Raw genomic sequence first — 22,914 nt, forward strand, 5'->3', positions numbered from 1 at the left:
CTCTGTTATGGAGCATGTTATAGCTTTTATATACAACTGAATGGTGCAGCACCACTCGTGTCCGAGCTTCCATCAATTTGGACCTTTTCTGCACTGCAGTCATCAAATTCCACCTCTACCCGTTAGCACGTAAGTTCAAGAAAATCAACTGAGACCACACGTCCCTGTTATAACGAAGCCTCGAGCCATCGGTGTCATCAAATGATGTGAAACGTCTTACCTTGCATACAGCTTTCTATTCTGTGGATGAGTTGGTAGGACTTGCAGCGGTCAAGCAAAGTTCGGATGCCTGGAAGCGGGTCCAGGATTATAGTCTCAGGGTGGGCGTCGATGTAGTCCTTAAAACACAGACAGAAAACCTTTTAAACAGCATTTAAGACCCTCATTTTTTAAGATTTGCGTCCACACCCTGTGACCCTCGGCAGCAAAGGTGGGCGACATTTTTCAAGAAGTTAATAGGAATAACAGCAATTTAATTTTGTTTAATTTCCTTTCATTAAGAGTAATGAAAGAACCAGACATTGAAATCAAATCAAAAGGTTTTACTGCTGTGGGTTTGAGTGTAGTGTAACATTTTGTTCAATCTTTTTTCCGGATTCATATAGTTTGGTAGACACATTAAAGGGTTTTTTCTTTTTTCTATAATAAGTTTGTTGCACAGTTTGTGTGCTTAGTTCAGAAGTGTCTCTTCGTGTACTTATTGGACACATAATCTCTTCTCATATCAAATATTGTGCATTATACCTTACAGCAAAACGTATGGATGCCTCCTCTTGGTTAAAAGCAAATTTTTTTTGACAGATCTAAATCTGTTTCTGCCATTTCAGCTGGTGACTTTACGCTGACACAACCTGAGAGTCTTTAGATTTTTGGTCTTTGAGAAAGTTTCCAAAAAGTATACAAAAAGCAGAAGGCTTTCGTCATCTTTTTAAATTGCCACGTCTACATAATTATTTGGGTTTGTGACATTAACTCGCATTCAGAAGTGAGCTTAAATTGAGAAATCCTAAACAACAGTTTATGATAAAGATTAAAAATGCATAAACATTTTGAAGCAGCTGAAGCGTAAACACAAACACAGAGTTGAAGGGTTCAATAGGACTTCTTTTGTGTGTGTGGGTGCATGTAGGTAAGACAGAGAGAGCATGAAACGTATGCCAGCGGGCCTGTATAGGTTACATCACTGCATCTCTGCACAGCCGGCTGTTAGGCCAGCGTGGGGCTGGTCATTTTACATAACTCAACTCCCCTCCTCTTCTTCCGTCTTCTCTTGTTGGCTCTTCTCCGGCTCCGTCCTCACTCCGCTGCCTCCCCACTTACTCGCTGCTCTCCTTGCTCTCCACATTTCAGTCTCTGTTCTGCAGACCTTTTGGCCAACCTTTCCCTCCAAGCAGTTTTTACTGACTCACAAACGCTGTCAGGCAAAGCTGGCTGGCGTGCATGTTACAAAAACAGCCTGCTGGCTCACATTACAGTCCTTAAAAAAATTCTTCAGGAAAAAAAACAACAAAAAAAACCCCACAACACACCACGGTTTCACCGTCATACACGTTTATATGAAATTAAACACACAAAGTAATTCTAAGCATCAAGCACACATTGCCCAACTGTTAAACGACTCTAGGAACACAAACAGACTGACGCACGAAGGATGTAAACACACGCCTTTGCCTTGCCATGGAAGACCCATCTGCAGGATTTACTGGGATCTGAAGGGCAATGCTGATTAAAGCCAGTCGAGCAGTTATGTAAGTCAAACATGCTGTGACCAGAGGGATACTCTGATGGAGATTGTCACTTGCTGATTTCTGCATCTCAGAAGTAGAAATGCAGTAAAATACAGACAAGAGGGGGGAGGTGAGAAATAGATGAATGCTCTTCAGCAGGAGTTTCAGTGGAAGAGAGCCAAACATATGTCAGTGTGGGTGTAAGAGATGCCGCACTTTCTCTGTTAATTTCTTCTTTTTTTTTTTTTTTGTTCTGGGCAAACCTGTTTCCATTGAAGATGAAATGGTTTGAATGATCAGACAATATCTGTGATGTCACATGTATTAAAACCTGTATATCTATCTATAGATCTATATATTATTTCAGGAGTTGTACGACCACATCCAAGGATGATGGGTATGAAATTCTTAATTAAGTGAAATCATGATCTACATAACTTCTATCACTGGACCCATAATGATGTAGCCCCAGAGAAAATTCCTGCTAATGACATTTGTTTTTGGGACGCTGTGCACACAGCTCTCACCTCAGGCTACTGAGTCACCACAGTGCATTCAAGGATGACATTTTGTTTTAACTAAAGAGCTGTTACAGAGAGGAAAGCTTATTCCCTCGCTACACAAATGGTTTATTTATAATAACAACTGTGTATTCATAGGAAACACGCCAGTGCTTATATTTTAAACAGAAATGTAATCATAGATGACAGTCGAGTTCAGGTGACTGAGCTGCTGATTTACCAGCTGACTGTATTAAACCACTGTGTGAAAACGTTGGACTTCAGCCACTGAAAAAAAAAAACAACAAAAGCCTGCCCCGGGCTCTTATCAGAAAAGCTTACAAAATGCCATCCATTTCAAATTTCATGTAAATAGGCAACTGAGAGAGAGCCTTTGCTTACTACATCAGCAGCTTCACCTTCTTTGTCACACAGCTATGCACGTACCCCTGGTAAGACTTTTCCAATGCTGCCAGAAAAGTGTGAAATGCTGTCATGTGCTAATATTTACCAGCTTTTGCTGCTAACATGATTGCTCCACTGACATCCTGTTTGTCCTTCCTAATTGAGCAGTCAGGAAAATGTTGACAGAGTTGCGTGAGCTTGATCTGAGCTTCAGCTCCTCTGAATCATACAGTGAGGGTGAGTGGGAGAGGAAGAGTCGCAGAGGGTGCCATAAAATCATTTCGAACGCCATCTGTTGCATCGCCCGCTTACCGAACACACAATACCACACCAGCTTTCTGTGTGCCACGCCCTGATCTGCTGCCCGCGTCAAATGTTTATCACTTAAGGATGACCTAGAAACTCTTCAAGATCTTTCAGTGACGACATTGAGTTCAACGAGTCACCGTGTTATCAAGTGCAGCTGATAATATCTTGGTTTCTTCAGCCTGCCTGCAGATTCCTTGAACTAGGACACTCGCAACAATAAATGTGAGACTCATAAATGCTTATCATCCATTTATTATCTGTGCCATGTTGTCTAGGACAGTGGCTATCCCATATGATCATGCCAGTTGATGTTCATGTCCTCAGACAATTTCTGTTGCAATGCTTTGCGAATCATAAACAGCCTTTTTGTTACTTAACAACACTGTCAGACACTATAACCAGCAGCTGTGCAAGGACACTGTAGGAACCATTGACTCAAAGAATAAGTAATAAACAACATCACAAGACAGACGGGTGGCACATGCCTTTAACTTTTAGTACATCGCAGATCACAGTGAGTTGGATGATATGAACCAATTATTGAAATTCAGTTTCAATTGATTTTGGCACGCCTACCATCCCAAATTAATTTAAACGTTCAGACCCGTTTCACAAAGTATCAAACAACAAAAATACCTGAATGACACCTTGTTGTTTTCCACTTGTTTGACAATTGTGGCAACAAGAGAAAAAAAACGTACCTGTACTCTTTGCACCAGCAGAACAGCCTGGGAATCATTCTGGTCAGCTTCCAGGATGAGGTCGGTCAATTTGTGGATGATGACGTCCAACGGACCCTGGTCCTCCAGAGGCTGGCTGAGGTCCAGCTGTGGAGGGGAGAACAGAGGAGGTGAAGGGTTGTGGTACAACAGGGGCATCCCTAATCAGCCCTTCACCTCCCAGGTTTTCTATATCTGTAACCATCCTCAAAGATCCATTTCTTTTTTAATGTTCAAAGTCTCAGTTGCCAATTGTCATTTCTGACTGTACAGAAAAACATCAGTGAAAATGCTCCGTATAATTTCCTTCTGGCAGAGGAAGTAACAGCAGTTACACATGTATAAGTGGGCATTTTCTCACATGCAGTTTGCCTGGTCAAACACCATTAAATCCTCAGGTTGCTCACATATAAAGTCATGACTTCTCACAAAAAAAAGACTCCCCAACACCCCTTTAAAACTGTAGCCTACAAGTGATAATTGCGTCATATAATTTATTTTATTCATTTTATTTCTTTTTTTAAATGTGCAACCTTTATGTACATCATTTCTGCTTCTCTTCCAGTTCACTTTGCTTATTGACATACTAATAGAAGCAAAGTAGTCATAGTAATTGATCCACATAAAAAAATGGATGTTCTCATAACCCTCACACACTAGGTCCTTATCGAGTGTGGGAAAATCTCTAGTATTCTCTGTAAAATCCAGAATTCCCCAAAAAAAACCACAACAACAACATAAAAACACAGTCTAACTAGTTGCTTAAGCATTGAAAAACCACTCATTTTGGTAAGTCAGTCAGCCTTTCTGGCCCAGTCCCTCCCATATCACAGCTCTCTCCTAAGAAACAAACAGATTCCTTTTTTCTACTTTTTATGGTTATAAAACAGCAGAGGGAGTGATGACTTATATATAAACTCCTTTCTGTTCATTTACTGTAACTTTGATGCGGAATTTATGATGTATTCGTTTTGAACTTGACCATTTCTCACATGTTTTATTTGACTGAGTTACACAAACCGCCTGTGGCCAGTTTTCCAGTCTTGCCGAGCGGATTCAACAACACACGGAGAAAACATCAAATTAGCATTCGCTTCGAGTGGAACAGTGCAGACAGACTGCCTGCGCTGGCCAAGTAGTGCATAAACAGTCAAACCGGTAGTATTAGTACTCTTCAGTAACCAACACTGACTCCTCTGATGAATATGAAGAATGTGAAGGGTGCCTGTATTCTGTGTCAGTGTGTGCAAATAGTTATAGCAAAGCTTAAAAAAACCAGTTCACTGTCAAGGCTAACTGGGATATCTAATGAATCTGCACTTTAACAACAATGACAAGTCAAAATACTGCACTGAAAGATGTGTCTTTGTTGCAGTGCCGCTGTTGAAATATGCAATCAAGCCTTCATTTATCAGCTAAAGGTTGATGACTGGATCCTTACAGACCAAACACAACCGGGCCACACCTGTGTAAATAATGGAAATGGGCAGGACCCTTTTTTGTCCTTTGTGCCGTTCAGACAGTACACAAACCGAGAGGGAATACATTTCAGTCTCACTGTTACAGATCGATAATAAAGCTGTAAAACGTCACGGCTTCAGTTAGTTTAAGGTTGGCCACAGCCACCATTGTCTGGTTTATGATTGTGGGAGGTGTGTGTGAGATCGGTGACTAATTGGCTGAGGCCCGGAGAGTCAGTTGTTCATAAACAGCAAATCTGTTAAATATGTAATGATTTAAACTTTACACAGCTTCTTAATGCAAATAAGTTATAGTAAATGTTCTCATCCCAGCGAGTTATTCCATGTTTAGTGTGTACAATCCATACCACACACACACACACACACATATATATATATATCCTGTACATACTATGTCAACTTAAATAGACATGTTTTGACATCTCTATTCCTTTAATTGCTCATTATGCCGAAGAAATGCGCTGTTCCTTTCTATGCCTGTCTTAACAGTGTTGAATCTCATTCCTCATGCCTGTAGAAGCATGCCCTTCAGCTTCAAGAAACATACCAACAGCAGCTGCAAAAACATACACAAAACAATGAAGCTGGCATTTGAGTGCTTTCTAGAAATCATACCAAGGCGCCATTCACACGCAGACTGGAGATGCTTAACAGAGCGATGAATGGCTGAAGTCGTGGATGGTGGGATATGACAGTTCATTTTTACTATTAAGGTTGATACTAAGCAGTTTTCTTTACAGAAAATTTAAATATTAAGATTGTGTCAAATAATCAGAAGGAAATTTGTTCATGGAGCATTTGCACAATTCATTGATTAGCAGATTTGCACAAAATAGGCCCAAACACCAGAAAATGCTGGAGTGTAAACTGTGTGGAAAGGTATATATGACGAGACATCATCACACAGTGAGTAAAACCAAAACCTCTCAACTAGTATTAGTAAATCACAGTCGTAAGGTGTCGTCACCTGTCAGAAAACTTGACCCAAGTCTTCAGCTTTAGTTGCTGTGAGCAGGGCTTGTGAGCAGGCCACAGCACAGGCAACAGGAACTTTTGTTTTCAGTCTAGCAAGCAGTGACAGCACGACGGGGCCTGCTGCATGAGAATTTGTAACTTCACCGAGGCATGGATTTTAATCTCTCGCTTATACAACACAGAGGGCCCATCCGCAGTCTGGCCCCTCTAGAAAAACAGGACTCTAAGTCGCGGAGGTCAACACCCGTGGGCAAAGACACATCGAAGAGAATGAGGCTCTCCTCTCTCTGTGTGCAGACGGTAGACCAACAGAAAAGTCACCGATGTTCTGCTAAATGCAAAAAGCAGGAATGTCAGCAGAGGTCTTTGTAAGTCCCTCTGGGACTGAGAGCCAGCACTGGGCCATGGTAGGGCTGGACAGCATAGAACACATGCTTAATCCTGGTGGGAGAGGGTAGGTCAGGCCCAATATATTTTCAGCTTTGATGTCGCTTCGCTGTAGGGCCAAGCTCTACCCAGAGGGAAACCAACAATGCTGATGTTGTGCAAACGGCATACAGGATATTCCACTTTTCAACAAGTGTACTGAATGCAAACTGTATGGCTCACTATGTGTATCAGCTCTTAATCGTTGCTTCTGCAGTTTAATCTCCCTTGGCTTTTGCTTTGTTGTCGGTTTAGCCCAGAGAGGCGATGTGCAGAGGACAGACTGATGTGATGAATGATTTATTTTGTATGCCGTGTGCCAACTGACACCCACGTGTGAAACAGAAACATATTGTGTGACTGAGACTAACTGTGGCTGCAGGTCATACCTCGCTCATAGAACACTGCTAAATATGGGATCAACATGAAGCTGAATCTCAAGCCAAAAACCTCATGGAGGATGAAACTGACAGCTCATTAAGCTAATTGCAATCTTCTTTAGATTTACAGAGTAGTAAGACTTTACTCTGTGCTAATTACACAGAGCAATTACAGCTTATGAGGAGAGCTTAAGATCAATGCTTTTATGAGTAAAAGTTGCTGTGACGTCTGCGGCTTTGTGAGTAGCATGACAGCGTTGTCAGTGTATTTCTGTGACAGGTGGCTATAAATCATGTCAGATGAAACTTACTGCATTGTCAGGTTGTTTTGTGCCATGGCGAAATAAAGAGCTTCCATATGCACACAAAGCTGAAGGAGATTGGGGAGGATTTTTAACGAGGGCATGAAAGTCACTGTACACACTGTTGAATATGCCATTAATCATCATCCACACCCAAAACTCCCCCTCTGCTCACAGGCAACACCCACACAATTCTTTGAGAGGTTGAAAGAATTATTTTTTGCTAACAAGGTCAGGATCATCATCATCATCAGTAACCTTAAGTGTAAGAATGAACAAAGCTAACACTGTTGCTTAGTCATCTCCATCTAAACTTATTAATGGAAATTCCCAATAAGGGCACACACACACACACACACACACACACACACACACACAGCCAGTCCTTGGATAAATAAATCCCTTATGAGGACTCCTGATCTTCCACAAATTCAATATGTGGGCGAGAAACAGTGGCATGTCGTAAACTGACTGGAAATTTCAAAGCACTTAGAATATAATAATAACTCAGTAACTTTCCTTGGACAGCTCTATCACACAATGACCATGTTGTGATGAAATCTTTCTCTCTCCGAGAGCAAATATTGGCTCTCTGAGGACCGAACCTGGTGAGTTAATCTTATCAGATCTGCGGCACAGACAGGTGCATGTGAGCAGCATTTGGAAGGCTGGCACTCGTGAATTCAGGCTAAGGGGTCAGTGTTGATAAGCTGTAATTGTGAGAAGAAAAGCAAAGGAAAGAATGATGAACTGCTCATTTGATGTGGAAGGCTTCTACCAACTACCGGAGCAATCAGACAAAGTCAAACAAAGGAGTTTTCTTTTTATAAAACTCTCCGTCTATCCTGAGGAGTACACACGTAGATGGTTTTCCCACACTAGAAATGGAAATAAAATGAGCTCCCTGGGGCTGCCAGATTTAGCAAAAATGTATCCACGCTGGACGACGTAATAACCATCAAACCCCCTGGAGAATCAAACCTCTTGTGGCAAAAATATCAGTTGGTGAAAGTTCAGTGATAATAATCTTTATTCTTATTCTTCCTCCAAGTTCTTCCTGATTTAATAGGCTGTGTAAAGATAACTAGCAACTTTTCGCATTATTGCTTAATCTACATATATCTAAATCGATTGATCAGTTATTCAGAAAAATCTGAGTCCAAGCCAGACTCTTTAGATAGTTTTGTGCCATTTGAGCACATGTTTATCTCTAAGAAGGTACACTGAATAAAGGTTTGCCATTCTTAAGTCATAGACTTCAATAAGTGGTCAAAATGGCTGCAGAATACCCATATGTTCGCTAACTTATTAGCTAACTGAGCTTTTGCTCACTGCATTTGAATAAAAAAAACAACAAAAAAACATTTTTTTTACAACACAGAGGAAAAAAGCTGAATATTCTGCCACATGGTGATAAACAACATGACTTAAAGGTTTATTTTATTCGCTTATCCTTGGATACCCAGGGTTAAGTTGTTATCACCAGGGTCAGTCTGTCACTCTGCAGGGACGAGGTCAGATGATTAAAGTGGCTGACGGAGATAAATCTGCAGCCATGTTCTGGCACCACCCTTTATTGAGGGTTATCCACATAACAGCTACACTCCTGCACAGCTTCAAGGCATAAAACCAACCCTATATGGTTAAAACATAAACATGCTGGATGGTTTATCTGCAACCAAACATTTTCCGTGTACTGTCCCACAACCTTTTGTACTTATACCATGGCCACCCATTACAACCATCCCTCCCCAATCTCCCGTTATCTCTCAGTCTAGAACCCAACATCACATTTCCTCAATATGATCAATCGATTTAGCCGCTTAATGGTCTTACAAGACATCATCATGACGGGGATTCAGGCGTAATGGATAGAAAAGAAAATATGCAACAACACCATTGAATACTTAAGTTGCTAGCAATGTCAGATAAAGGAAAATAACAGCCTAACAAAAGGTTAACTTTAAGGATTGTTGGGCTCAGAATTGTTTAGTGCAACCGGAGAAGGACTCTTTGTGCAAAGACTTGTACAACAAGGCTAAAGGAAGACAATAGACGCCTTTATCTTTGCTTTAGTACAGCATAGGCACTGATTAACATTAGCTGCATATCGGGCAACCGAATCTCTGGAGTGGACTCCACAACACCTCTGAGCATGCAAGTAAACTGAGCTGTTAGGATTAGTGACCGCTAAAAACTAAAAGAGTGCAAGCTGAATGGTAGGAGGAGAAAAGGGGACGGCAGGTTTTTTTGAAACTGTGAAACAAGAAAAGCCACAGTCCAGACGGCCCCATGCCTCTGGGCACTCTGGGCTGAGCGTCTGAGGATCTGCTGTCTCCCAGGAGGGGCCGAGTGCTCAGTGGGAAACAAAGCCCTGCTTATTTTGGGACTATTCCCAGGACAAGGCTCTTTCTGGGTGTGCTGATATCGTCAGCTCAGGGAGAAGTGAAAAAATATTTTTTTATTATGCAAAGAAAAGAAACGCAAAGTAAGAGACAAAGCGAAAGCGAAGATCATTTCCCTTTTAGTGGCAGAAAGTTGCTTTTCAGCACTGAGCTCCCAGGACTTATGTGGTGTAGTACGATGAGCAACATCTAGTAATGACCTCACCCTTCACTTCCCTGAGGGCCGTATTTACCGGAACTGTACTTAGCACCCTTGACTAGAGTTAAATAATTAGTAGAAAGAGACCATTACTGGTCATCATCAGCTCCCAGAATACATTTAGGTGAAAAATAATCAGTAAAGAGCTTCAGCAGATCCTACCTGTGTTTTGTCAACTTCATTCAATGAGATTACTGCTATTTCCATAGATACACATGACCACTACCAAACACATACACCCTCACTCTCCCAGTAAATGAGTAACCGTTTGTCCCAGGCTCTTTCCTTCGACATACAACTGTGTTAACAGAGTTGAGAGAAGGTGTGAAATGTGTTCAAATGAGTTAAAATGGCCAATGGTGCTTACAGGCAGAAAATAGCATGACTGCGAGGCAATTGCATCACGTGTGGGAGGTCAAAAACTCTCCTGATTAAATCCTTGAGCAGTGATCAAAGCCACTGCAGTGTTGCACCTGGATGACGTAACTAACATGAAAACCACCATGTCTGATTCATCAAAATCTGAGAGACACTTTCCAATTGAATACCTCGTCCATTTCATTTCTTTAAAACTTCTTACTGTCAGTAACACGAAATAGAATTCATTCATTGGCAAACAACCGGCAACTTGCAGAACAGGAAGTGCAGCAACGGGCTGAACTTTTGGGCGTAACACCCAGATAAGTCAAAGACTAATCACAGAATGAAAATCCGTCTGAAACTCAAAACCATAAGAACGAAAATAGCAAACGACTGCTTTACTTTGTTTGCAAAGCGAATATTAGTAAAAAAAAAAAAAAGTGGTTCTCTTACCTGAACAACTTCTATTCCTCTTTTCCTGGAAGAAAAAAAAAGGAGAAGAGTAAAGGTCAAAAATTTTGAAAGCAACAAATTTAGATAAACATGATCACGAACAGACCTTCTCATGCGTCAAAAGACCTAAAAGCCAACAAAGAAAGATATTGTTTGTAAATGTTTATCTGGCGCTCTGCTGTTTTTTCCATGACCAAATGTCAAGACAAACAGGAACTTAGCAGCGAGAATGAATATTTATCCCCTTAATATGATTCTTCATCAATTATTATTCCTACTTCCATGTTGTGACAAATGTGCCATATGAAGCACATTTTCCATCTTTTACCTTTACTGAATGTCTCCCCCTCACAAAATGATGGTCCCTTCTACTTTTTATGTAGACTTTCATTTCTGTTTACGAGAGCAATTAACTTGAAACCCAAAAATATCCCTCAAGAGGAGTTTTCCTCGAGAAGAGTTGCATGTTTTTTTTCTCCCCCCAAACAAGTCTGGTCAGGAATCATCCCACTGAGTGCACTTTCAAAATCATGGTGAAACTAGCTTGCACTCGCCAACTCAGTTCCTGTACTCGCTAATACAGAGAAAAACAACACAAAACCCCCACAAAAAAACAAGCCAAACAGCTACCTCCTCGCAACGGGAACCTACAATGAGAACAAAGCGCTTATGGCACTATCCCTAACTCAGCCTGTCCAACCCAGCTGTTTTTGAGGTTACAGGCCCATGGTAACAGCAGTGCAACCATTCAACGCTTAACAATGTGGATATTTAATACTGCAGCTGGCGTGTTTCATGTCGACTGAATGGGGCCTTAGTTTCATCCCATCTCAGATATGGAGATCATCTCTCTGACATTGTTACAGAGCCAGCAGAATGAAAGGAATGAGAGGATGGAGACCCGTGAGAGAACAAAGGCCAGGGTCAGACCTTTTTGAAATGGCTCAACACAAGATCAGAGGTCTTCTGACAAACAAGACAATTTTATCGCACAGGCACACAGTGTAATATACCCATAAACTCTAACCCTTGAGTTTGCCACTCATGGCTTATCATAGATGAAACCACTGCATAACTGTATGGGAATGTAGTTATAAAGTTTATACTTTGAAATCGCTGCATGCAGATAAGGTAAAATGATTGCGAGATACCCCAAGGTTGAACTAATAATAATTGACTAAATACATATTCTTTCGATTTTAAGGTTTTACATACCGAGAGAATATGAAATAAAAAGAAACCGCTCTTTATCTGGTCTGTAATATAGGTAGATACAATCTCAGATGAACAACAACACATGGAAATATTACCCCATGTCATCATTTAATAAAAAGCTAAGCTGAAAAGCAGAGACAGTGAGTGAAAAACTAAGTACACCCTGACCGGTTCCAAAGGAAGCCAGAGGTCAGGTGCTGCTGCTCAAATAAACTTAATTAGTTGATGCTAAGAAAGTGTGACCACCTCTGTAAACACAGAGGTTTTGTCAGTTTGCAGGTCTGGAGTATTCAGGTGTGTGTTAACACAATGCCAAGGAGGAAAGACATCAGCAATGATCTTAGAGAAGCAATAGTTGCTACCTATCAATCAGAGAAAGGGATATAAAGGTCATTTCCATTTATTTTAGAGTCTATCATTCTACTGTGAGAGAGATTATTCACAAGTGGAAAGCATTCAAGCCCACCCCCGAGGAGAAACCACACACAACCCGAAACCTAAATCTCAGATGCTACAGGCCTTAGTTAGCATGTTAAATGTTAATGTTAATGGCAGCACAACTGAACATACTGGTTCAGCCTTAGAACCAGTATGTTCAGTTTGGAAGGGTTACATGAGAAAGCCTCTTTTCTTTAAAAAGAACATGATAACACAGCTTAAGTTTGCATTTGAATGAACCAAAATGAGACCAAAATGCACAGCACCACATTTAGCAACAACCAAATACAGCAAATCAGCACAGACGCCTCAGACTAACTGTCAAGCTCAGCAGTGGAGAGGTGATGATTTAGGCTTGTTATGCAGCTACAGGACCTGGGCACCTTGCAGTCACTGAGTCGACCCCGAGCTCCTCTGTATATCAAAGTATTCTAGAGTCAAATGCAATTCCAGCTGCCTGACAGCTAAAACTTAGCTGGAAATTAGGTCATCCAACAGGACAATGATCTTACGCACAGCCGCAAATCTGCAACAAAAGTGCTGAAAAAGCAAAGAATCAAGGTGTTGTAGTGGTCCAGTCTCAAAGTCCAGACCTCTCTACCTGATTAAAATGCTGCGGTGGCCCCACAAACGAATGCTGCAAAACTAAATCAACTGAAGCGACAGCGTAAAGAAGAGCGGGACAAAATTCATCCACAACGATGTGAAAGACTGATGACATCATCCAGAAAACAATTACTTCAAGTTATTCCTGGTTCTACAAACTAATGAATCATGGGGTGTACTCAGTATTTCTAAATACTACTTCTGTGTGGCTTTTTTTTTTTTAATAGATCATGACATGGTGTAATACATCATGTGTTATTGTTTATCTGAGGATATATTTACCCAATTTCAAGAGCTGGGAAGGACTAGATCAGATGATTTATTTTATTGGGTCTGGTTATAGAAATCATAAAAATTGAAATAAGTTGCCTGTGCATTGTGTTATGAGCATTGCATGACATCTACAGCAATTAGCATAAATGAGTAGCATTTAATGTTAAGTTCAGCAGCATATTGTAGTGTTTAGAGAGATAAAAGTGGTTTTACTTGGTAAAGAAAATCCACCTGTCAAGCCTCTGTTTTTGGAGAAGAATCATGATTTTCACATGATAACAGATTTTAGAGGGATGCTAATTTCCGCTTTCAATCAATTTCAATCATGCTCTTTCTATCACTGCAGAAAACAGAGTAACTTGGGTTAAAGATATATACCAGAATATCATAAGGAAAACTCAATGTTATCTCATTAGCTTTGTTTCAGTAAAACAAAGCGTCCTTGTCTTGACAGGACAACATGTTCACATTATCTTATGGCACCCAAGCTGCCCGTTTTCAAGGGCATCTCTTGCTGTGCAGCCTCATGTGAGGCAAACACACACCCAAAGTGCTTCGGGGCAGCGTGACTCCCTGAAGTCCAGCTGCATGAGACGGGACAGACTCATCAAAGAGGTGCTCACAATGTCAGCTGCACGCCGCGTGATGAAAGAGGAAAAAACCTGGTCAGACACCGTTGGGATACGATAGTCACGCATGGTTTAGCTTGCAAAACAGCTTGAAAACATGGATCTGTATTTGAATTGGAATTGTGATGCAATAAATGAAAATCTGAAAAAAAAAAAGAGGAATATTTTCGTCCTTCTGCAGATGACTTTTGTTTTCTGAAAAGGAGAACTTGAAGACAAGTTTCAGTGGTGGACAAACTGTAGTCACAAGATGATCACACAAGAATCAGCCACACTCTGTACGTGGCTCTTTGTCATGTTTAGGTGCAGCTATTTGTTCTCATGTGCCAATGATGGAACTCGATCTTCCTGATCTTGTGTCACAAACACGACCTGCTAGCACTCGGTACGTTCCCTTCATGTTTAACAACACTCAGTGTAGCTCGAAAGGGCAAATGGAGGTGGGCAGGATGAAAGGGGGGGGGCTTTCTCAGAGGTTTATGAAGAGATTAAAAATGTTTTGTGGATTACGGTGTGGTAATCTGTGCTGGTTTAATCAGGTCACTTGGTGTGGCAACAACCCTGTGGGAAAGGTAAAAACCCTTCAAAGCACCTAGGCGCAACACCTCACCTACTGAGGCACATTCTTGCCAAATCAATTGAGTCGAGACTCTAAAATGCTTTCCCTTGCTTCCACTTGTATTTTCAGGATCACTGCAGCCCTAACACAGTAAATACACCTCGGTAATGTTGCAACAAAAGATGATTAGCGTGCTGCTGTATTCTGAAGCCCTTCCCTAGTCCACTGGGTATCGCTAAATACAGTACGTGTCTATAAAGAAAACAGACCTCTCCTTATAACAGCTTACATAACATTTACCTCTGCCAGACATGGAAAAGCTCCAATGAGATAGCATCCATTATAACTGACAAGCTGCCTCCTCTCAAGGTAGAAACATCAGTCCATGACTTTGCTAAAGCACCAAATTCAAGTGAAGACAATGAAAGTGGATTGTTAAGTTAAGTCTATTTATTGTAGACAAATGAAATGTCAACAAAAATCCAATCCCGATCTAGTCGTTTTCACACTGTTCCAACTGAAAGTGATAATAGATGCCACATTTGTCAAACATTTTTACGTTTAAGAGGTGTGAACAACGGAGAGGAGATTCATTTTTCAGTTTTGCAACACATCTGCCTTTGAGTTCTGTGGTCCAGGACAATGGACTAAAAATAATACCTGTTGACACTGTTTGGCCTCCTGCACAAGCATCTTCTATCGACCGAGCCTACACACGTTCCACTCCGTGCGCCGTGTCTCAACACGAACTAAGTCGAGGCATAAAAAATTAACTCTACTGGTGCCACTTCCCTTCAGGGCATTCCTGCAACCCTAATTCTGAAAACAATGGAACGCTCTCCAAGTTGCAAGTAAAAACTGAATGCAAAGAGTGGCATATCTTATAAACCCCACTTATGATACATAAATTGATTTCAGCTCCCTTTGTTTTTAACTAATCTTTGACTTTAAAACTAGTTAGGTGAATTGTAAAAAAAATAAAAAATAAATAGGGTATCAGTAACAAGATTGAGTAGATAATAAACATATCGGAGAAGCTGTATAATCAAAAAGGAAAGAGGGGGTGGGGGCTCTCCACTTTCTCTTGAACATCTTAAAACTACATTGGACTAACGTTTCTTGAAGTAAAACTACATAATGTGGGTAAGTATGTTATCTACAAGACTTGATATAATCAACAGATGCAGATGTCTTGTTATACAAGGGGTAAAAAAAACAGTGGGCTTACAACATGGCCACTAACTTACTATATAAAGAAAAAGGGGAAAAATTTGTTTAGTTGCTTTAACTGGAACTGAGTTGATCTAAGATAGATGGAAGTGGAAAACTGCCTGCTGGACTGACAAATGAAAATTGAAAGTTAGTTTGGAAATCAAAGTCACACAAGCTGCAGACACAGACAACTTGCTACTAGCATGCAGTTAAAAACACAAGCATCCTTAAAGGCATGGAGCTATTTTACCGCACATGGCATAAGTAACTCAGCTTGGTTACATGCATAGTTGAGTTGAGCTATGATTGCAGCTCAACTGGTCCATCGAACTGGAACGCAGTACTCGTAACTGTTCACACGCACGGGAGCGGAAACGAGGTGCTCACTGAAGTATCCAACACCGTGAACTATGTGAGAAAATGTGTGAGACATTCTGACGCTTTCTGAACTTCCTCTGTGTGTGTGTGTGGGGGGGGGGGTCACCGCACATCCGAATATAGCTAAATTGACAACATTGACATTTATTTATACAGTGCATGTCATGCATGAATAAACTATGTGTTTTACATGAATGATGACAAAAAAAATTACATCTGTAGCACACTTATAAAAGTGCAAGTGCAGACAATGAAAAGTCCTGTTGTTCCTTGACTAAGAAAAAACGCTGCATGAGAGAGACATGCAGTTCATGGCTCATTATCAGGGGAGAGATCTCTATCTGTTTGAAATGGTCTGATATCAAAGTCAATGTCAAGACACGTGTCACAGACAAGACAACATCCGCAACTGAGGGAAGACAAAGCTCAACAGAGCTTAGATCATGACACAAAAGTATTGCCAGCACTGGCTTTAACAACTTTTTCCTGTTTGATTCTGAGGTGTCCAAAGGAACCAAATGTATTTTGGGCCCAGCAGCCAACATGGTCGACATACTCCGACTCAGTGATGGTTCGGAAAAACCTCATCCGTCTCCTATCTCACATTGGACAGTGCCAGTAACTGAAAACCCCAGAGTGGACAGACTCCCCGTCCTTGCCAGGACTCAACTCCAGTCATACAGTTTTCATTTAAACATTAAGTTGAAATAAGTCACAAATAATCTGCTTCAGCTACTTTAAAAATGTCTTCGCGATACAACAGAAAGAAAAGCAGTGCAGCTGCAGCTTAGATTGTTTAATAGACATGAGTGAGTCACTGAAACTGTCTGAAAGCATGAAAGGGAGAGGTTAAACGAAAGATAGAGAGGGTCAGGGGTTTGTGGTCTGGAAAGTACCCGCACTGTAATTCATCCATGTAAATGTAAAGCTTCAATTATATGGGGTGGACATAATAAAACAGCACCATGGCCACTTACCTGCACAAATCAGCAAAGGCCTGGAAATTCAGTTTCTTCATCTTCTTCTCACTGAGCCAGTAGCCGACTCTTCGGCCTTTGAGGAAAGTCTGCATCTCCGCTGTGATCCTGTTTCTTCTCTGGAGGTAAATGATGCGAATGGTGGCTCAACCTGCGAAGAAGAGAACAGGAAATCACAGTATAACGTAAGGTTCAAAACAGCCAACCAGGGCAACGAGAAGAATCAACATCACCTCTCAGATTGTGATACGTCGCCCTAACAGCCAGAAGTGGCGCCTCTTACTAACCCTCTTGGACTCTAGTTTCAAAATGTAATATCACAACAGCAGTGGTTCAGCATCACGGAGCCTCACACACTGACCCTCTTTTGCTAACTTCAACTGCTAACGTTAGCTGGCTAGCTCTATGGTGACAATCTGCAAAGCTAACCGATGGCATGCAATTAGAAGACGTAAACTCGCTCGCTAACAAGGCTGAGAAAACGTCAAATGGAAGAGCAAATTCACACCACTTCCACTTCTAAAATTGACGGCGCCAGCAGCCAGCAGTTAGCCAAAAGATAAAGAAACTGACCAAACTAGTAAAGCTGGCTGCGTGGGGCTATGGCGAGCTAACTAACCTAGTAGTTTTTATAGCACAGTCCCACCCCTGTATTCGTGTCCTCTTCAGAAACTAGCTCGGAGAGTGTCCCATTCTCAGTCCATCCACTGGAGAAGGAGAAAGAAGCGAGATGACAGATGACAGGAACAGCTGGACTCACGTTGAGATGTTCCTGGTGTTTCTCTCTCAGGCTCTGAGCTGAACTGACCGCACACACCCAGGATCCTGGAGACTGATGCTGCATTCATAAGCCCCTCGGAAAATACACACCCTCTTCGTGAAATAACACTTTGCCCTCTCGTTTCCGGGCCCTTTTGCTTGAATGAATGATTAACGCACACATTATCTTGTGAATTATTAATTCTACCCATAAATGGCAGGGAACGAAGAATGCCAATTGGGACATCCTATATATTTAGTTTTGAGAGATTAAAAGTTTACATAAGATATATATATGTAATTGATAATCGTGTCACAAGAAGTGCAGGAAGCAGAGTGTTCGCCGAGTGGCTCATCAGCTTCTGCTCGCTGTTTTTCAACAAATAGATTAAGTGATAAATTATTCCTTGTTTTGGCCCCTTCAAAGTAATTACACCTGGTTACAGGCTCGTGCTGGCTGGACTGTGTTTCCGACAGCCTTTGAACATCCCTGGCGTGATCAGAGTTCAGCCTGTTCAACTCATTACAGCCATGAGTAACAACACTGACGAAAAACATAGCCGCGAAATGATCGTGTTGAGTTGGCTTGTGAGTATGTAGGGTGCACAAACCTGCCGCGACCTGCATCATGTTCTTACAATGATAGCAAAATCGTGCAGTCCTCATATTTTATGTGCAACGCTTACTTTGGGCAAAATGTGACCAAAGCGCCGCCTGCTGGAAAATGACTGCAGGTGTCCACCTTGCATTAAAAAACAAACTACACAATGACAGCAGTTATAACTTTATTTGAATGGAAACAATAATTAACAGATGTAACATTTGTTTGCACAGTAGTTAAAGAATATGGATTTTATGACCAATAATCAAACGTATGAATCTAAATTTATATACAACTTGCTGTATTGCTTGATGCTTTGGGTCATTCCTATTGGATCTGCATCCATCGCTTCGTAAAATAAATAAATAAGTAACCAGATGGAACTTGGAAATGTTGTATCTCATGTTTAAATAATGCCATGAAACTGATAACAAAACAAAAAAAAATTCAAAAATACACAACAGCTCAAGTGGTTGAAGGGTGCATCCATCAGCAGGAAGGGTAGGCAAACTTTTTGTAATGTCATCTATTTTTCAAACATTAATTTTCGATGCTTTATACATAACTGTGGTGTCTGTGCGTTCTGGGGTGGACATGTGAGGATGAACTCATCAACTCCCACCACCTAACTTTGTCTCTCTCTTTAGAGGAAAAAGCCAGCTGCTGATCACGTGCCACCTCAGCCCTTGATCGATGGGCTTTTAAACCCACCATGTCAATCGTGCGTTGCTCACTACTAGTTTATCGATTAATTCGGTGACATATTTGGATGATATGGGCTCTTTTCCCTTGTGAGTCTTACTTCCACTTGCTTTAGCTAAAATGAAAGAAAATAAGCTAATCAGATATGAGACCAGGGATGGTCTGAGCAGCAACTGCCTTTGAATTGCGAAACATTTTCTGTATTTTCAATACAGCATCACCTGCTTTCTCGTTTTTGTCTCGAAAGTCTCAACAAATTTTTCAATTTGACAATAATATTGTCTACAAATTTTTAACTCTTGTACGTCTGATTTGGTTGCCTAGCGACAGCAGTTGATGTAGTAAAGCCCCGAAAAAAAATCTGTTATTTCTCAACTATGCCTGAATAGCCAACTGTTACGACTTATGCATCAAACTGACAAAATTTGAATGTTTTTTTTTTTTTTAAACAAAAGCAAGTCTGTCTCATCTGCCATTTGTTGCGCGTGAAGTAGTAGCTGCGTCACTTCCTCCACGTGGTCTTGGCACAAACTCCCGCCCGGAACATTCATTTGTCAACAGTATTGTTGAGCCGCGCTGCCTGCTGTGTGTCTCATTGTCCATACTACGTCCAATTTTACTCCCTTTTCCAGAATGGCAGAGTGCAAACGCAGCTCCGACGCCGACGGTGCTCCCGTCACCGAGGAAGAGCTCGAACAGGCTTTGAGTGTGCTGGCTGGAAGCGACCCAGAAAACTGCTCCTATTCCCGGGTAAGAAAGCACCTCATGATCCGCATCACTGCCCCTTCTGTCGTCATGTTTGTCCAAATGCGAGCGCTAAGGTTGCAGCTGGTGATATTGTGAATTATTGGTTATTGTGCGCGTTTTTTGTGCTTTTAGCACATCTAATTATTTCCTTTTTGTGAGCCAGTGGTGGAATATCACTGAAGGATAATGCATTTGCACTCGTAGGGATGCCATTACTGATTTGTGTCCTCGCTTTGCACCCTCTTGTGTTTATTTCTGCAGGGTTACGTGAAGAGGCAGGCAGTGTTTGCCTGCAACACTTGCACTCCCAATGCTGCGGAGCCTGCTGGAGTTTGTCTGGCCTGTGCCAATAAATGCCACGATGGACACGATATCTTTGAACTGTACACTAAAAGGTTAAATAAAGAAAACGTTTTCTAATATATTTTAGTGATAGTCAACCAAGCCTTCCTCTTAACTGACCAGTCTGTCTGGTCTCCCTTGCAGAAATTTTCGCTGCGACTGTGGAAATGGCAGATTTGGGGATTTTCAGTGCCAGCTGACGCCTGTGAGTCCTTTGAATCACTGTTTATCAGCTGTTCTTGTTCTGATTGGTGAGTTTAGACCAAATCACGTTGTTTTTTTTGTTGTCTCCCACAGGCTAAAGATGAAGAAAACAGTAGAAATCGCTACGATCACAACTTCAACGGCTGCTACTGCACGTGTGACCGGCCGTACCCAGACACAGATGAGCAGGTACTCCTTTTTTGTTCAGAGTAAATAACATTACTATTATTATTATGAGGAGGAGGACGACTGTTTTAAGTTAAAAGCTCATTTTGTTGACAGGACGACGATGAGATGATCCAGTGTGTTGTCTGCGAGGACTGGTTTCACAGTCGGGTAAGCGTGAGAGGATTTTTGATCCCTGCTTTGATTCCCATTGACATTTTACCCCTCTGTAAGTCTTGTGCTCTTCGTGCCTTCTTAAAACAGCACCTGGGCTGCACAGTGGTCGAACCGGAGGAGCTGCAGGAGATGGTCTGTGAGACCTGCATGAACAAAGCTCCCTTCCTGTGGACCTATGCCGCTCACTTTGCTGGTAACTCGTTTTCCAGCCCCTTCTTCTTGTCACAAGCAGCAAAAACAAACCGATGCCTTTAGTTTAACCGTACACGTGGCAGTAAAACTCAGAGGGATGAATGTGTCTCTCCCCTTCAGTACCACCTGTGATCAACATCAGCCATCCTGATGAGGACATAGAGGTCGATGTTGAAGAGGAGAAAGGCGAGCAACGGCAAACTAAGGAGGAGGAACCAACCACCAGTAATGAGCACATAAAGCATGAGGTGAGAAGCAGCTGTTTACATGAAAGATATGGACAGTTTAGGCTTAGGGGGAAGAAATAAACGCCCACCTATTCTCATAACTGCATTTGTGTGCAATTAAGTTTTTTTTTATAATGCCAGTTCGCCACTAGGTGGAGCTGGAGGGTAAAGAGCAAATTGCAGCCAGAGAGGAGACTCCAGCCCCAGTTGGGTGCTTTCCACTCCTCTGGTTAAGTAGAAAAGAAATGACCCATGAGGCACTGCTTCTTCTGCTCTGCAGACAGTTTTGGCCAAGCTACGCGGCACGGCTTATTTAAGCTGGGTGGGTTTTTTTTTTTTAATCGCTAAACCATCTCATCATGTCATCGTTCCCCCAGACAAGTCTGCATAGCGGTGTGTGGAGAGGATGTTTTACAAAGCCCAGCTGTTCGGTGTTTGTCTTGCCAGTATCACACAGTCATTTCATCCCATCGTTTATTATTTGCACCATAGGAAGCGGAAAACAGGAGTTCCCCTTGCAAACGAACCTACAAGGAAATGACAGGCAGCCCTTTAAAGGCCACAAACAAAACTGTGGAGTGCAGGCTGAAGGAGCTGCAGGCGCAAGGGCTCGACAGGCTGAGACAAGGAGCCGTGTTCTGGCCCTACAGTTGGCGCTCTGAGCTCTGCACCTGCACAAGTTGCAAGGTAGGCCAACAAATACTTGTTGGGATTAGAATGTAGAGTTCCCCAAAGGGCACCATATTACAATTTTGCTGATGTTCGCTCTCCATGTAATACTATCTGATAGGCAGGATTTCAAAATGTTTGTGTCGTGTGTGTTGCATTGGTGTGCAGAAGGCCTACGTGGCTGCAGACGTGCAGTTTCTCATGGATCAGTCCGACACCATTCTGGCCTATGAGAAGAAAGGATTGGTTGAGCCGTTTGGGCAGCACCCACTGATGGCGCTGACGAGCTCGTTGGACCGCGTGCAGCAACTGGAGGTTATCTACGGTGAGTGTGTGTGTGTGTGGGGGGGGGGGGATCTGTTTTTTGGATGCGGTCATATAAAGTGAACTTTCACAGAATGGTGGCAAAGCGACTTGATGTGCACTAATTAACAGATTTCTCCCCTCAGGTTTCAACGAGCTGACAACCTCAATCAGTGCCTTTTTAGAGCAGTTCGTTTCTGAAGGAAAGGTGAGAAAGGATCGTCTCTGTGAGTCATGTCCGCTGGACATTCAGTCCTTTTTGCTCTTTCCAAATGTGAAACCTAACACGCTTCCTCCTCGTCTCTCAGACAGTCACAGTTGAAGCCGTACACGAGTTCTTTGAGGAGCTGCGAGCCAGAAAGAAACGCAGAACCAATGCAGGACATCAGTAACGAGGAGTCCAAGCTGCTGCCATCATATGCTGGGTTCATATGGTGCTTTGAATGAATGTGTCATTTCTAGGATGAAGCCTTTTTTCTCTCAAATAAAATGTTTTTTTGCTGCAATCAACGTGATCCTAAAGCTTGAACATATGCCGTACGCGTTTTGAGGCGACCATTTGAACTTTTTGTGGATTGTTGCTGCCTTAACTGTGAAAACTCTTGAAAGACATTCAGATGTCGCACACTGATGCTTTTTTTTTTTTTGGCACCAGATGCTTTGACCTTCTTCATCTCATGTTAGCACCAGTTTTGCACGAACACAATGCTGCCAAACAGGTTTCGAATACATTTTTGGTTGAATTTAATACTTTTGTTTCCATTGTTGGGAGGTTTTGTGGTGGCGACCCATTCAGAGATACTTTGAGAGTGATGTGTAAGATCGGTTATGATGTGAAGACAGATGTTCCAAATAAAACAGCCACATTGGTGGAGAACAAACAACCTCAACCGAGATT

At 41.9% G+C, this 22,914-nt stretch overlaps 3 protein-coding genes across 7 annotated transcripts in view; 1 reads left to right on the top strand and 2 right to left on the bottom strand.

Annotated features, from left to right (window-relative positions):
• Positions 1-17,782, bottom strand: part of itpk1b (inositol-tetrakisphosphate 1-kinase b) — a 29,219-nt gene extending 11,437 nt beyond the window's left edge. Inside the window, exons 1-5 of one of the 4 annotated variants that reach the window (XM_072366113.1) lie at positions 17,689-17,782; positions 16,929-17,079; positions 10,642-10,666; positions 3,643-3,768; positions 221-338 (exon numbers count right to left, since the gene is read on the bottom strand). In XM_072366113.1, coding sequence (XP_072222214.1) covers positions 221-338; positions 3,643-3,768; positions 10,642-10,666; positions 16,929-17,023 — 364 coding nt within the window. In that variant the 5' untranslated portion in view covers positions 17,024-17,079; positions 17,689-17,782. Of the gene's footprint in view, positions 1-220; positions 339-3,642; positions 3,769-10,641; positions 10,667-16,928; positions 17,080-17,161; positions 17,480-17,547 lie in introns of those variants that run through there. The other 3 variants (XM_072366111.1, XM_072366112.1, XM_072366114.1) reach the window with 3 other exon arrangements.
• LOC140270210 (ankyrin repeat and SOCS box protein 2-like) overlaps positions 1-22,914 on the bottom strand; it is a 129,726-nt gene that overhangs the window by 20,006 nt on the left and 86,806 nt on the right. The gene's annotated exons all lie outside the window — the stretch shown is intronic.
• LOC140270591 (putative E3 ubiquitin-protein ligase UBR7) lies at positions 19,514-22,906 on the top strand. Of its 2 annotated transcripts, XM_072365787.1 has the most exons (11): positions 19,514-19,740; positions 19,999-20,132; positions 20,224-20,284; positions 20,377-20,472; positions 20,566-20,619; positions 20,713-20,818; positions 20,938-21,065; positions 21,537-21,731; positions 21,882-22,038; positions 22,163-22,224; positions 22,325-22,906. In XM_072365787.1, the coding sequence occupies exons 1-11, from the start codon at positions 19,624-19,626 to the stop codon at positions 22,406-22,408; spliced, it is 1,194 nt and encodes a 397-aa protein (XP_072221888.1). In that variant the 5' UTR covers positions 19,514-19,623; the 3' UTR covers positions 22,409-22,906. The 2 variants fall into 2 exon arrangements, with proteins under 2 accessions (XP_072221888.1, XP_072221889.1); XM_072365788.1 differs by lacking the exon at positions 21,537-21,731.

The sequence above is a fragment of the Leuresthes tenuis genome, unplaced genomic scaffold, assembly GCF_036924035.1.
Source record: "Leuresthes tenuis unplaced genomic scaffold, fLeuTen1.0.hap1 SCAF_15, whole genome shotgun sequence".
Taxonomy (NCBI): domain Eukaryota; kingdom Metazoa; phylum Chordata; class Actinopteri; order Atheriniformes; family Atherinopsidae; genus Leuresthes; species Leuresthes tenuis.